General features: G+C 41.7%; 1 protein-coding gene across 1 annotated transcript in view; it reads right to left on the reverse strand.

Moving 5' to 3' along the window:
- Positions 1–16,976, reverse strand: part of Adcy2 (adenylate cyclase 2) — a 377,019-nt gene that overhangs the window by 86,134 nt on the left and 273,909 nt on the right. Inside the window, exons 11-14 of the mRNA XM_046430364.1 lie at positions 16,026–16,069; positions 12,504–12,584; positions 6,583–6,652; positions 4,145–4,242 (exon numbers count right to left, since the gene is read on the reverse strand). Of these exons, the coding sequence (XP_046286320.1) occupies positions 4,145–4,242; positions 6,583–6,652; positions 12,504–12,584; positions 16,026–16,069 (293 nt within the window). The remainder of the gene's footprint in view (positions 1–4,144; positions 4,243–6,582; positions 6,653–12,503; positions 12,585–16,025; positions 16,070–16,976) is intronic.

A 16,976-nucleotide genomic window follows, 5' to 3' on the forward strand; every position in this document is an offset into this window, starting at 1 on the left:
CCATCATTATTTGTCAATTAAAAATTTAAAAAGCTACAAATGCGTGCACACACACACATAAGACAATTTATCAAAAAGAAAGAAAACCAACAAAGCAGAATAGAACTGTAATTTCACTAGCTAAGAAAATGAGTAAGCGAATGTCAGCAGAAGGGAGAGGCACCATTACCCTAATGAAAATGCTTCCTAAAATATAACAGAATTATTTCCCACCTACATGAGAGCAAGACAGAGAAATTGCTAGGTACACAGCAGGTGTTCACAGGCAGAATGCTGAGAGGCGTCCATGCTAAATGGACCAGGAGGAACTGGGAGCAGATACCTGCTGTGGGGTGTGAGGTTTCATTTCTACCCAAGGCAGGTGATCTCCCAGGAATTTGATGAATTAAGAAGGAACTCAGTTCTGAATAAAATTAGGAGACAAGAAGTGCTCTCCCACCAGGAAAGGGAAAACAGAAAAATCTGCCATTTAGCCAGGTAATTTGCAGGGAAGAGAACTATCTTTGGGGGCCATGAGTAGAAAAAACTCATCTGTGAAAACTGAGATCCCCAATCCTGGCCCAGGCCAGGGAGGTTGATGCAGATTCTCATGGCCTGCTTGGTGCAGGAACCTTGTCCGCAGGTTCAACACAATGCTGTGACTTGACCTCATGAATCCCAGAGGAACCTAGAACCAAAAACTGTCCCGTAGTGATGTCTTTACAACTATGAATACATGAAATCAGGCCTGACAAAGCCCTGCTGTTGATGAACTCACAGTCAGAACTGTGGACAAACCAGGAGTACACCACCTGGAGAGAGTCATACAGACCAATGGCAGAAGTCACACACTTGTTTATGAATGAGAAATAGCAGAATGAAACCAGAGATACTTCCATGTTATATGTGTCAAATCTGCAAATCAATGAATAGGAAATAAAATATCCATAGGCAAAATATAGAAATATTTTATTAAATGTCAAGTTTTAAAAAGGACCAAGTAAGCTTCTTAGATATAAATACACACACACACACACACACTCACACAGATTGAAATTATAAACTCAAAATGGATAAGGAATTTACCTGAATTTAATCCTAAATAAAGGGCAGATTTGTAAACTTTGAGAAAAAAAATCACAATTTCTTTCTGCAGCACAGAATGAAAAAACACAACATATTGCTAAAAAGAGCCCCGGGAAGAACGATTACACAAAAGATAAGAAGCAATGTATAAAGGTAAAAAATTTTTAAGAACTGTACTGAATTTTTAAGAACACAAGATCAAAGACTGAAAAACTGCAACTAGTCACTTAGGTACATAAAAACAAATTCACAGCTAGAAACAATATAGCAAAAGTCCAGGGAGAAATAAAATCCTGAAAGGCACCCAGAGAGGAACAATAGATTACCTACAAAAAACTATAATGAGACCGGTGGAAGACATTTCATCAGCAATAATAGGAAATGGAATGCAGCGGAAAGATGTGACCACAATACTGAAGGTAAATAAAAGTCAATTTACAATTTTATCCCTGGTCTGAAAATGTGAAATAAAGGAAATAAAGATATGGGATGTGTGTGTGTGTGTGTGTGTGTGTGTAAAAGAATAAAATAACTAGATCAGCCCTTTAGAAGTCAGGAAGAGGGGTGAAAGAACCAAATAAAGATAAAGTAAAGGAAACACAAGACAAGATGGTATGTTAAAAGTAGGTCCATGCCCATCAGTGACAATTCCCAGGAGTAAAAACCACATCTGTGGTAAACAGGACACAGGGATGACATTAGCAAAGCCTGGATTATGGACACATGGGTGCTGACCGTATTACTCTGTGTACTCTTTTGGTATCACGGAAATATTTCATAGCAAAAATGTTGAGGAAGAAAAAGAAGAAGAGGAATCACATGAAAGGCAGATGAAGGAGCAGAGGTCTTGCAACTTAGCTGTGAGGCAGATCCCGAGCCGGGAAGCTCTGCAGGAGGAAGCAGCTGGGTTTCCCTGGTGCTACTCTCTGTGGGGGTCCCAAGGAAATGCAACCTTCACGAGTGTCACAAGGCTCAAGCTTGAGGGCGCACTTGTTGCTCACGGAAAATACCAAATTAATGGGTGATGAAGCGTGAGAAAATGGACTTCTGCAGTCTACAGAGGTGCAACACAGCAGAAGAGAGACCAGAAAACCAACCCAAGACAGCAGGGACACAGCACCGTGTGCTTCTTAAAAGGGAAATCAACAGAATATTCTTTTTATTTTTTTAAAAATATTTTTTTAGTTGTCAATGGACCTTTATTTTATTTATTTATATGCATTACTAAGAATTGCACCCAGTGCCTCACACATGCTAGGCAAGTGCTCTACCACTGAGCCACTATTCCAGCCCCCCAAACAGAATATTCTTGTTCTCTGAAAGTCTTTTTGTGTTCTTTGGAGGCATCTTTTAAACCGCCTCAGTCACTTTCTCCTCTCCCAACTCTTTCCAGTGAGGAACAGATCTTGTGTACCCAGGTGGAGAGAACATAGAGGTATTCAGCTGATGCGAAGATGGAGAAAAATGAATGAATTCATTCACTTATTGGGAGGTTTCACTCAAGATTTTGCAAATCTAGAAGAAGGGCTCCTTTGGTCCATATATTTCAAAGCTAATCCTTGGGGTAAGAGGAAATACAGTGGAAATGCCTCCCAAAACAGAATGGCTATCTGAGGATCTGTACATATATGAATAATACTTTGCTTTGTTATTACTTTTGTAAATGCCATTGCAATGGCTCAGTGTCCAGAACAAAACCTTTCGGAGCATGGGGGTGATGTTGGGGGACATAGCACTTCTTTCCAGCTTACTGAGCATCTTCATGAGTTAAAGTGCCGCCAAATCCAGGCAGCTTGGCTGCTCACAAATGCTAACCGTGTCATGGGGGCTACGTTCAATCACACAGCTGAATTCCACTGGATCGAAAATGGTGCTTTACAATGAAATATTACTCAGCCATAAAGACAAATGCAATTATGGCATTTTCAAGTAAATGGATGGGACTGGATAATATCATGCTAAGTGAAATAAGCCGTTCCCCAAAAACCAAAGGCTGAATGTTCTGATATATGAATGTTAACACACAATAAGGGAGGCAAGGAAGGAAGAATAGAGGAACTTTGGATTACACAGAGGGGAATGAAGGGGAGGGAGGAGGGATGGAAATAGGAAAGACAGTCGAATAAATCAAACATAACTTTCCTATGTTCATATATAAATACACGACCAGTGAAACTCCATGTCATGTTCAACCACAGAACGGGAAGTTGTACTCCACGTATGTATGACCTGACAAAATATATTCAGGAACAAATGGACAAATGTCTAAAAAGAACAAACAAAAAATTTTAAAGAAAGAAAATGATACTTTGGCTTTTACATAATCGATGCTGAAGAGGGGAAAGAAAATTGATTCCAGATTTATTTTTCCTAAATCTGTTGTCAGAAGGACAAGAGATTTTTGGAGAAAGTTGATTGGTGTATATTGTTCTCATTAAGAAGGTTCAAGAGAGAAGATCAAGAAGGCCTCACAGAATGACTGGCTTTTCACCAGTAGGTAGGGCCAGAAAGAATCTACCTCAAAGAAAGGAATCTGGTGTACTCAGACCCTCCTCTCTGTACCGTGTTTCCTGGGAGGGGCCAGCTGGACCCAGACCTGGAGTGGTCAAAGACGACTGCAGAGGGTAGATTTAGGACAGAAGGGAGGGAAGCCAGACTCACTGGACCTGACCACAGTGGATGGTGGGCAAGTGTGCCCAGGGCAGTGCTGGTCCTTCAACATACTGTGGTGTTCTTTGTTTATTAGAAATTACACCTGAAGGAGATTGTGTCGGGTTAGTTTATTGCACCACATTTCTGAGACTGTGCATCAGAGTAACACCAAGAGCAATGTAAGAAGGTCACATTTATTTTAAAAAATCCCTGAGGGGAATCAATATGTTCACTTTGAAAATCAAGTTATTTTTGAATCTAAGCAAAGCACATGGGGTACTCAGCCTTCAGGACCCAGAGTTACCCTTCCTGCACCACGACGTGATGAATACCTGTCTGAAAATCAGCACCCTTTCATACCTTGAATACAACTGGGTTCCCAGGGAGGGTACACAGTGAGACTCCCAGGGAAAACTTCAGTACTTACTTTGGCAACACGAGAATCTGCACGATGAAGATGCAGAAGAAGATGAGGCAGGCGCAAGTCACGTAGTACTTGAATGCCGGCAGTGCTGTGGCTCGGTACTGAAGGGAGACAGGAAACCAGGAGTCAGGTTTCCGCTAGAGGAGGGCTGCCTAGGGTGGGCACTGCCTCGAGCAGAGGACTACACTGGGACTGCAGATCGCAGCCTCCGGCGTCACACTTCCTCCCGTGTGAGCTGCTGTGACTTCCAGAGACCACGATTCATGCCACAACTGTTCGGAAACGCATTTGTGTGTAACTGAATCACTGCCTTAAGGAGAGAGGTGCCTGGCTGGGAATCTGAGGGGGTGAGTGGAATGAGCCACGGAACTGTGCCATTTTCACATACTTTTGAACAGGGTCGAGGAAACGCATTCCATTTAGCATTTCGTTTTATTATTTATGTCACTGCTGCTTAGCTGATGGGGAGTAAAGACATAAGGGGAGGCGTGAGGGCTGGCTCCTGGACATGCCCTTCCTTCAGGTCCAGCACAATCAGCAGGGGTGCACTGGGTTCTCCCAACCCTCCAGGACCATGGACTGACCACTGTGGGCTGCCTGGCTGGGCTGCCCTGCCTGACCTGTGCAGGCACACGGGCACTGCGCACGGGCGAGATGTGGTCTCTGTTGCATGCAGCCCTGGCCACATGCCCGCCTCTCCAGGGGCCCCAGGTCCTAGATCACTCATCCTCACAACAGCTCACATGGCTGGAGCCACTGCTGTCCCTGGTTTGAATGAGGGGACTGCAGGGGGATTGTGTGATCACATGCTCAGGGAGATACAGTGCATGAGGTAGCCAGGACCCTCAGCTGGACTGGATTTAGGCTCCCATTCATCCACAAACCTACACTGCCTCCCCAAAGAGGGTTTATCATAAAATTAGAGGAAATAAAATATGGTGACGTTGTCACCATTTAAACCTCCTGAAACATTGTCCGTTTGTATTATCTTTCTCCCAAGTTATGGAGAAAGGCATGCTGGGGTTTCAGTGTTGAAGGATGGACTCCTGGCTGCCTTCCCCCTTCCCGAGAGCCTGGAGTGCAGCTGGGGACGGCAGGACTTACGTTTCCATGCACTCTAAAAATTGCCTTAGAGTTGGCATCTGCAAATATGTACTCCTGGGAATGGAAGCAAAGGCCACGTTTTTAATGATAATTACCTTCTCTTTACTAGAATTTTTTTCTAGTGACTTTTGTGACTGAATAGCCAGGGTACTTTACATGCTGATGAAGAGGTCATATTAGCATAAATGCTGAAGTGTGATTACATCCTGTGCATTCAATTACATCCTTGTCTTTTGACTTCTTCTGAGCTTTGTACAGAGATGTGAGGTGCAATTTCATTTGGTATCAACAAGGGAAATGGACTTCTATCAGGAAGGAATAATGAAACAGTGAAACAGGCAGCCATCAGTATCTGTGACTGTCACTTCAGGCTAACGTGGTCAGTAAAACCCATTCTGTCAGGTGTCAGTTTGCTACACCATCTACATCCTTTACTTAGACATAGAAATTGATTTTCTTGACCACAAATGCAAAGGAAAGTTTGCGTGTACCTGTAATTTCCAACACTGGTGAATTTTAGAAGAATTTGGATGCTTGATATTTTCATTTGATATCCGTGAAACAATGAATCTGATTTTCTAAACAGAATTTTAATGCCAGTGTTGCAAAAAGTACCATTAATCACTTTTGCTCAAACTAAGACTTTAATTCTATGGTTGGATGAATGAGACAACCTGTAAATCTTGTTCCTTCTCTGGACCCACACAAAACAAAGGGCGGATGACGTGAAATGAACCTGGAAGAACAATTATCCTTCCTGTGTGACTGCTGAAGTCATTTAGCAAGGCCATGCAAAACTCCATGGGTAAAAATTAATCATCTGCTTCTTATTTGTGCCTGAAACAGCTCCTTGAAAGTCATAATGAGAAAACATTTACATGCAACAAAAACTTAAAAATGTGAGTTTTCTAATTTTCCTGAACAGGTGTTGAAAGTAGACTCATTTTTGTCAAAAATATTAAAGCAATTTGTATAAATACACTGAAAATTCATCAGGGAGGATTTTGCTTTCTTTTAAAGCCTTTTCAGAGAAAACATCACATCAAGGAAGCCAGGCATCAGCTGCTGCACTCTCCCTTTGCCCCGGATCTCAGACATACTGCAGCCGCCATCTATTACAGAGTGCTGGGCAGACTGAGAGGCCAGAGAGGGAGGCTGAGACACACTGAACAATGTATGCACAAAAGAACCACCCAAGCCAGAGGAGTTCTGATAGAAGCAGCTTAAATGTCACATGCAAAAAACATGACCCCAGATTATGAAGGAATTCAAAACTACCAATTCAGAAAAATCAATTGATTTTGAGTAAAAATAAATAAATATATAAAAAGGCTTACTTCTTTCTCTAGGACTTTGTTATAGAAAAGCAGTGAGATTCTCTGAATGTCTTCAGACTTGAGCCATTGCCTGGAAATGAAAAGAACAGTCATCATGAATCCAACGCTCCAACCAAACATCTGGAACCACTTTTTATGAAATGACTTGCATTCTTCCTTGATTGTAAATCATCCCAAACTGAATATTTTTAAGAAATGTACAATTCCAACTTGTTGGATATGGAATGCTGAGATTGCTAACAGGAAGTGCAAATATAGCATCTGCAGTTGCACCTGACCCTCCTTAGAAGGTCCTGTATTGCAAACCGACTGCCAGGTCAGATTGAAACTCAAGCTGTCCACGTTAAGCAACTAGGGAAATGTTATCAGAAGGATTCAAGTATGTCAATAAATTGATTCCCTGAAGTTTTTCTCAAGTCACATGGGGGCTTCCTTTCCCCAGGGACTTGGTTCCTAGAGAACTGTCCCTTTTCTTGCCTTAGAGCAAGGAGCACATCACTCTGAGCATCCTGAGTGCCAGAAACCCTGGGGTCTAGGTGAGGAGATTGTGCCTCTCTACACTGTCTGAAAACCCTTTCATTATCATTATTTAAATCCTGAGAAAGGAAAAATCATGTTCAAATGCAGTTTTAAACAATAGCTAAAACCTAACATAATGAGAATCTGCTGATGCAAACATAAACATATATGTATGGATGCATATCAACATCTGGATACATACATATGTGTTTCTCCAATGTTGGAAAAAAATAAGAATTACATGGAAGTTCATGTTTTTCCAGTTGACCAACTTGTAGGTCTGTTTTAAGAAAGAGTTGTAAATAGAGAAAGGATGTAAGGAGAAAATCCTTCACTAGAGTGTTGTATTATCCAATAAGCCACACGAAGACACCCAGCATGCTGCTGCAGAAGCTGGGTAAATGCCTGACACAGTCACACACTTAGCTACAAACTAGATGTGCACTCTCTGAAATAAAATTAAGAAACATAGGAAATTGCACCTTCTTCTACCTATGAATGCAAGAATACAAAAAATTCTAATTCTGTGCATTAAAGAGAAGTACCTGGAAATGCTGGATGGTTTGTTAGTCACTGAGGGATTTATAGTTTTATTATCCTCAAATAAAAACTTGTAGAATTTTGGAAAATATAGTAATCTTAAATATTCACACCTACGTATGTTTATGTCTATGCTTGCATACAACTGTATATATATCTATGTCTATATCAACATCTATACCTATATTTCTATTCATCTACCAAGAACTCATATGTTAGGACCTTAGAGCAAAACTTACGTTTTATGTAAGTTTTCAAAAAACATTATACCTAGTCAAACAATTATTAATTCACATGAATTTCTTATGTAGTATTTTTTCAGTCACTTGGTCGTACTTCTGTGGATGGTGACCTCCTGAGATGTAGTAGGAAGATAGAGGGTGTTATGGTTTAGATGTGGTGTCCCCTAAAAGCTCATATGTAAAACAATGCAAGAAGGTTTGGAAGAGAAATGATAGGGTCATAGTCTTAATTCAATCAGTGAATTGATCCCTGATGGGATTAACTGGGTGGGGGCTGGAGGCAGGTGGGATATGGCTGGAGGAGGTGGTTCACTGGGGGCGTGGCTATGGGGTATGTATTTTGTATCTGGAGGGTGGAGTCTCTCTCTGTTTCTGTCATCAAGTGAGCTGCTTCCCTCTGCCACACACCTCTGCTCAGCCTCACCTGGAGTCTTCAGCCCTGGTGCAGGACATGGTTAAACTGAGACCTCTGAAAGTGTGAGCCCTCAAACAAACTTTTCCTCCTCTATAGTTGTTCTGGTCGGGTCCTTTAGTCACGGCAGCGACAAAGCTGACCAAAACGGAAGGTGAAAGCCTTTGAGGACCAATGGAAGGGACAGGTGAACGGGGCCACTCCCAGTGTGCCATCAGAGGTGACCCTGCCTTCTGTTTGCAGGTGAGGTCTCTAGATGTGACTCATGTACAGCATCATCAGGACCTGTCCACTCAGGAGGCCAGGCCGCAGAGGAGGGGAGTCCCAGGTCTGCTTGAAGCCCCTGGGCCGTCCTCACACTCTCCCTGCCAGACGACACCCTGTCCCCTGGAATAACCCCGGGCTCAGCTATGCACGGTCCACTTCTCACTGAGGCAGGAAGTGAGGCTACGTGTCTGTAATGACTTCCATTAAAAGTGAGATGGATACAAATCTGGATTTAATGTCATTGCTCGATTCAATGTTATAAACTTCAGGTATCAGGGAAATAACATTTTTGGTATTTCTGACTATTGTACTAGATACAGAATTATATCATTGCTCTTTTATAGAGACTAGTTGGAGGATGAAATGTCAAAATACATCCTAGGGTCATGTATAATCCAAAAAATAAAACAAATAAAAAAATAAAAATAAATTTTAAAGAATAAAGGGCCAGAAAATAAAATTTAAGATAAATTTTAACCCTCTCACTCTAGAACTGTACGTTAATCAACCTATGAATAAGATGTGCAGGTCATTTGCTAAAAATGTTTCTTTTTCTTTATTGAAAAAGAAAAGTCAAATTTCAAAGTGCTCCTGGAGAGCTGGAGCTGGGAAAACAACTGAGTGCGTCGGGTGAAGTGGAAATGAAGCCACCCCTCATTCATCAGCAGCCCCATGCTCCCATCTGGGCTTCTTCAGGTACCAGCGTCCTGCAGGTGCTCAGCAAGTGCTCAGGACCAGGACTTCCTGTCCAGTGTCCCCAGCACCCAACATCCTGCTTCATAAGCAAGGAGCGCTTGGGGACATGACTGAATTCCAGCTATTGATGCTCTGGCCTCCCTTTACCCACAGCAGTGAGTTTGATCTATGGCTTCTCCCTTGAAGCATTAGGAGATGACCTCGTCTTAGAATTAAGGAGGACATGCTCTTTTATTTGGCACTGGGCATGCTTGACCACTGAACAACATCCCCAGCCCATATATACATAAAATATAATATTAATTTTATATATATATATATATATATATATATATATATATATATAATATACATATAATATAATTTTGAGATAGGATCTTGCTAAATTGCTTAGGGACTTGCCAAGTTACTGTGGTTGACTCTGAACTCACAATCCTCCTGCCTCAGCCTCCTGAGTCACTGAGATGACAGGTGAGTGCCACCGTGCCAGCTCAGATTTGGTTTCTATGTGAATTCTCTGAAGTGGTCTGAGTTTCCACTACAGAATTGTAAAAAGATCAGAGATTCATAATGTGCTTTGGTTGTTTGGATTTAAAAAAGATTTCTGTTGGCCGATAAGGTCAAATATTGTTTCTGGAAATGGGAACTATGGAGAAAGAGGAGCGGAGGGGAGAGGAGGAGGGGAAAGATGTGTGTGTTATTCATGTTCTTCTGACATGTTCCCTGACACAAGCTGTCCACGGCATGAAGAAATCTAACCCCATCCCTGTCCCTGGAATAGACTATCAGTGATTCCCTGTTAGTTTATCCTAAGATACTTTATTTGGCCAAGGCCCAATAAAGAAAATTCTAAACAAAGTCCTGACTGGATGGGATGGGCAGAGGCCCACCCACATCCTCGTGGAGGGTCTCTCTGGAGTATAAGAATGCAAGTTCTCACAGCCAAGGGACAAGGAAGTAGAAGGCCAGTCTCCTGCTGCTGTGGGTGGGAGGCTTGTGTCCCCTGCCCATTTCATGTGCTAAAGTCCTGACCTCCAGGGTGACTGTATTGGGAGATGTCCTCTAAAGCAATGCCTGAGGTTGAATGGGGCCACTGGACAGGGCCTTTCCTGATGGGGTTAGTGGTTACAGGACCACTCCTCAGAGAACTTTGGCCCTGCCCCTGTGGACACACGCCCAGGAGAGGCAGGCCTGAGTGCTGTGTGTCTCATGCAGAACAAACACTGGCGTTACTCATCTTCTTACAAATGCTCGATGAATGGATAAGTGAAGGAACAGAGGACAATCTGCAAAGAAATCACTGCTTTATATCGAGAGCAGAAAAACCACTGAATGGTACCTCAGGCCTAGAGCCCCAGTTGAGTCCTCAAGTCAATATTAAAAGACCAGGGAACGCCGTAACAAAACAGGAGGAGTTAGTGAGTATTCTGTAGTGTTCCATAACAAAATGTTATCATGCTAATTAAAGGTAGATGCATAAAAGCTTCTATCTAGAAAATGTTCCTTTTACTTTTTGAGTACAGCCTGGACTTTTTTTTTTTTTCTATTTGACTTCTGAAATATGTTGGGAAAGCCATTACAGAAGCAGTGACATCAACCTGAGATATGACTTTAGAAGAAAAAGCATGAAAACACAAAGGTGTCAACTAAACACGAATTTGAATACTAAGGGATGAGAAGACAACAGACAATTCAAAAGCAACCTTAACAGAACAAAGCCACAACTGTACTTTGTAAGGATTCCTTTAGAAGGAAAGCTCTAAAAGTGAGTTCAGGAGGGCAGGAGTTTTGCATGAGCACAGGCGGAGGCTGACATTAGAGGCCAGGTTTTTGATGTTGTATTATTATTGGCAGTTAAGCTTGGTCAAGATTTATTTTCTTCTAATGTCTTGTATTAGGTTGGGGGTCACAGAGCATCAACTGAATGAGGTCCTTCCCCTGCATTATATGGAATTGGATGCTTCCCCAGGTGTTAGCTACTGGTAGGACACAGGGAATCGTTTGCTTCCTGGTTTGTGATGTGTCAACATTTGGACTGGTGTGGAGGTGGTCCTGATGCCAGAGAAAGCAATGTCTGTCTAGGCACTGCTGTGGGCCCCAGGAGCTCTGGAAGGTGGGAGGCTTGGTCTCCTGCAGCACAGGATGGCGATGGTCAATGTGCCAGCACACCTGATTGGCAGCTCTTGTCTAATCACGATGCTGCATTGCATGGATTTGTATGCCTTTACACATACACACACACACACACACACACACACACTCTTTACATACATGTCATGTGATCTTTCATAATCTATGTGAATATTCTAAATATTTATGTGGAACAGTCTAGAACAGACATGCATTTTGCAAAGCCACACACTAACTGAGGCCCTGTAACTGTATGTGGGTAATAGAGAGTTCTAGGTGAAAATAATTTACACTTTCCAAGAGTCGACTTTCAGGATAAAAATCAAGTAGGTTTCTATAAAGATGTAAACCTTTCTGGGATGGTTTTCAGGGAGACCTACTGCTGTCCATTATAATTCAATTCTACAATGATCCATCGAGTGTCTAATGCGTGCCAGAACCATCTAGAGTGGCCTTCCTCCCGTTCCTCATGGTGCCTGTGTGCCAAGCCACCTCAGGAGAACGCAAAGGCGGATGGATGCCATCACTCGTCCCAGACGGGGGGAGCTGACACTTCCTTTAAATCATTTTTTCTCTGTATCTCTTAGATCGTTTAAAACTACAGCAGCAATTCTGACTTCGCAGGCTGAATGAACGAGCCTTCCTCCCACTGCTTACTGTGGATTCCAATTCCATCCGTCTCCCAGGATTGAGAACGGTGGGTATCTCAACACTCGCCAATTCTGCAGAGGAATCGACGCATCCTGAATGAACAGTGTCACGGGATACACTCTGCAGATTTCCCCATATGGAAGCCCTGTGAAGCTTTTATAAACATTGCTTGCTGAATATATGAGGCTGGAATGTTCTGTGATGACTGGTCATGTTGTTTATTAGTAATTGACTTGGCAAACATTTTCCAGGAAGGGATTGATTTTTTTTTAAAAGATGAAAGAAATACTATTAACAAAAGCTATCAGGAAGGCCAACTGAGGTGCAATCAATTATTGCCTTAGAAAACTTGGTTCTGTCATATAAGCATTGCAGAGCCTAGCATGAAATGTCTTTAAAAATATGGCATTATTTTTAAACAATAGGGTTTTAAGTGAGATCATGTAAGATGACCAGGTACTCACTTTTGTGCATTGATTCCATCAATTGCTTGGATCATTCTTTCGTTCAATTCTTCTTCAAATCTTTTCTTTTGTGACTTGGTTCTAAATGGAAAAGGAAACTCACGTCAGAGTATCTGTACTAAAGCGTGTATCAGGCCTATTTTCCTAGAATGCCCAAACTTCTGTTTAACATTGTTTATAAAGCGACAACAGGAAAAGGAAAGTGACCTATGAGCAGGCTTTTCCCTGTCAGCATAGACCCACTCTGCAGACTCAACAAGTTGACTCGAGTATTTGGTTCAGTAAGATGTTGGCTTATCACTCAGAGAGTGAAATGCACCAGGCTTTGAAAATCAATGCTAAACATGCACGCGTGGCATAGGAGATAAAGAGCTCTCTCCCCCGAGATGAGCTAGCGCTTGACTGGCCGCCCTCAGGCTTTGCCTAACGGCAGAGTACACTAGCTCTAGAAGCTCCCCTGTCAAAATCTGGTTTGTCTGATAAAATAGGCATTCCTCCCTCAGGTTTTCCCTGGTCAGATTTTCAAGACTTTGCAGAAGTAGTTTTATTTCTGGCATATCGATGCTTCGTTGTGAGTATTTCAACGTTCCTCAGTTTGTAAAAGTGCTGCTCCCAGAAAAATCCACTGACATGCGTAGACTTGGTCTTGGAAGCAAAAAATTCTTAACCAGGAGATGTTTTCTAAATGAATTATGCTAACTAATAGTAAGAGCACCCTAAAGATAACTCGACAATTCTCACGAGAATGATGTAAAGGAGAAAACTGAACTAATACCTATTTTTAAAAGTTAAATATCTGCTGCAAAGGTTGGCAGCTCAGCCTGGCCCTCGCCAGCTGGCTGAACAAGATGTGCCTCTGCTTGGACAGGTGAAGATTTTGTGTGTTTTGATTGGTTAATTATTAAATGAATAGAAATTATAATCTGGAATAAAAATAACACTTTTCTGAGATCAGAATTGCCTCTCAATATAGATAAGAATAGCCTGAGGGGTGTAATGTCAAATTTATAATTTATCTGTAATTAAATCTCACAGGATGGTCGTTAATGAGATGAATGAGTTTTCAATTGCAGATCCCGTGTTTGAGGATTTGTACCCTCTGCTCCTGCCCACTTAAAACAGGTAGAGGGCAGTCTCATTCAAAACCCAGAATGGTAGATGTGATCCATCCATAGATAGAGAGAACTGAATTAAGAGGGTTTAGCATGGCAAATTCCAATCCATTTGAATGAGCTAAATTAATTTTAATCCTTCTTTTTTTCTTTTTGGTGCTGAGGATGGAACCAGGGCCTGGTACAAGCTCAGCATGTGTCTTACCACTGACCCCGGATCCTTCGTTCATTGTTAAAAGAGATAGAAACTCAGCATCATAGCATAGCTCACGCATTCTCCCTCATGGGTCAGGAAACCAAGCAATGTGAGGTACAACCTTTAGCCCTTGATTTTAACTTCTCAGTTCCACAACTAGACTTCAGTTTGTTTTTTTTTTTTAACTTCAATTTGGTGGCTGTGTTTTTCACAAAGTCTTTCAAAGTCTAAGAAGGAACCATCTGTACCTGGAAGCTAATAAAAATATGATATTCAGGCTTACAAAAGTTTGCTAATCTGCTTAGGAGCAGCTCAGATGAGACCAGCATCATAAGTGGGACATATGACACCGTCAATAAAGACATGTATTATGCATCATTTGAATTCAGTTAATTATCTGCACAAGGACTGTAACATGCCTGTGGTTTCCTTATCTATGATTGAGACCTTGGCTGTGGAGATAAGACATCCTGAAGGAGATCTTGACTGCCAGGAGATCTTGATTTAAGGACTCAGATCCAAGGACTCTGTTCCTTGGATTTTTAGCACAGCTGATTTTCTGTCCCCACACCTGCCCCTGACCCCATGATTGGTCTTCCAGTTGCTCTGCACCACAGTCCCTCTTTCCAATTTGTCACTATTCTTTCTCTCAAGCCTCTTTCCCCAAATCTGTTCCCCCCTACGTGGGCTATTCTATGAAGGTATGGAAAAGCCACATCTGCCCTGGGCCAGTTCGAGTCTCAGGGAAGTTTATGGGTCCTTGTCACCAAGCCAGAAAGTGTCAAGAACCAGGTAAGTATGACCAGAGCAGCACTCTCTCCAGAAGGTCTGGAGGCCACTGGAGGTCAGCAGCCACCGAGGAAGGAGTGAAGAGGCCCTTAGCACAGCAGGTAGGACAGAGTGGTGGTGAGGTATGTGGGCTTTGGAGTCACAGAGCCCGCACAAATCCTGGCTTCGTGTCCCCAGCACATGCCTCTGGGCACTCTGCTCAGCCACTGGCCCTCGCTGTCTCCCCTTCCACAATGTGACTCCACAGCTCAGTGTGGATGGAAAGAGCTGTGGTCAACATGTTCCTGGCTGCGCTCATCCCAGAACATGGGAGTCCCCTGAGGCATTTCTCATTGTATTTCAATAAATAGACTCTTAAAGCAAAATCTAGACAGATACCAAAAGAGACATTGAATATAAAGTGTCAGGAAGTCTGGGACATTCTGGGAACCATGGCTCACACATTTACTAGCAAATTACGGCCCTTGCCAAGGTATCTTCTGGGGTCCATTAGATTAGCTGAAGTACTTTTAGTACAGTATAAGTCACTTAAAAATAATGCTTCCAAAGTCTAAGAACCCCACTGTTCTTATAGCATAAAGCACAAGGGCTATAGCTGCTACATCTCCATGTTAAAATTTCAAAGTTTGCACAGAACAGAAGTTAGAACCGATGACAACCTATAATGCCACACAGGAGCATTCTGCAACAAGGGGCACTATGGCCATGCCTGGGCAGGTAGCCCTCTGCGAGTGTCCAGTTTCTACTTGGATACAAGGCTTTTTCTATAAGAAAGTACATCAGATCTCCCATTGTTCCTTCATTTCTGCAAATCTAGCCACACCTCCCATGAACTGACCTTTGTGAGGAGAGGGAGGTTGCCTTACAAGCTTTATTGCAGCTTCCTAGTATTAGTTTGGTGAACTCCCAAACCAAATTTATGGGAATGCTGAGGCCAAAAGAGGAACATAGGGTCAAAACTAGTAGTGCATGTGATTCTCACCGTGGATGTGACAGGCACCTGTGAACACTTGTGGGGAGTTTCCTCTCTGTTTGGGGAGGGCAGGCAGATCCTCATTCACTACAGAAAGACTAGACTTGCTTTAACCTTCAGGATTCAACCTGAAAATTGATTTTAAACAACATACGCATTTTAAGACCGTTCAATTTTTTACTGCATATTGGTATGTAGAAGCATCATTTTAGGAAAACAATTTAACATTCTAAGATGATTACCAGGTGTCATTTTCCTTTCCTTCTCGTAATTCTAATAACAAGACACTGAAAACCTTATTCTTAGAAGCTGGAAGCAATGTAACCGGGCTTTTCACAAGCAACTGCTCTTTTAGAAGAAGCCTTTGAAATGACTATAGTTGATGATAATTATTCTCAGAAATAAGTAAACAGCAGGAAGTCTTAAAAGTTAGTCAAAGATATATATCATACCTTAAAGTGCGGTTTTGAAAATTATGCTGACCCATTGGTACATCCTATATTAAAAAGAAAAGTTTATTAGTTACTAAGAACATCTTTCAAGAAAAATATTGCATTGATAATGATAAATTTCATATTTCTTCTTTAATCATGGCAAATATCATTTATGTAACAAATCACTGCCTGTGTGAAGAAAGAGCTCAATTGTAAATATGAATCAAGATTTAAAGCCCTGTTCATATTTGCAGTGTGGCATCATCTGTAAACTATAGATGTTGGAAGTATCAGGATCATCATCTGATTCTAAAAAATTTTTATGTATTTATTTATTTATTTATTTTGGTGCTGGGGATTGAACACAGGGCCTTGTGCATGTAAGGCAAACACTCTACCAACTGAGCTATATCCCCAGCCCAAATTTTTACATTTTGATATTATAAATTTGATTTTAGACAATACCATGCAGGGCACTATTACTAAGGTTACTATCAGCCACTTAAAATCATGTGAAAATCAGACAAATTAGAAGGTTCTTTAAAATACAAATATAACTGCAAAATCTACCATGGATTCTTATCTCTGAACTGAATTGTTATAAAATGGTGCCATAGGCTATGTATGTGGAGTCACAGAACACTGGGTGAGAAGACTTCAACAGACGAGTTCTGAAGTTCCAGAAAGAGGTGTGGAAGGGAGACACTGGTCAGAGTTCACTGATGGAGAACTTGATGACCAGTATTAGTTTAAGACAAGAGGGAAAAAAGATCCACTTCTGAACATTTGCAGTAGGAAATGTGAGTGAAAGTTGAAGCAAAGAAATTTTGAAATTTGCGTTTGTTGCCTTGATTTCAAAGGTTTGCTTAAGAAGTGTATCTAGACAAAAAATGTAAGACTTTTAAAAATAAGTAATTGTACTCCATGCCTTATTATGTAAGTTAAAACAATGCATTATTCAACACAGAG

The sequence above is a fragment of the Marmota monax genome, unplaced genomic scaffold (genome assembly GCF_021218885.2).
Source record: "Marmota monax isolate L192 unplaced genomic scaffold, Marmota_monax_Labrador192_F-V1.1 WCK01_AAM20220418_F8-fsc00082, whole genome shotgun sequence".
NCBI classification, from domain to species: Eukaryota; Metazoa; Chordata; class Mammalia; order Rodentia; family Sciuridae; genus Marmota; species Marmota monax.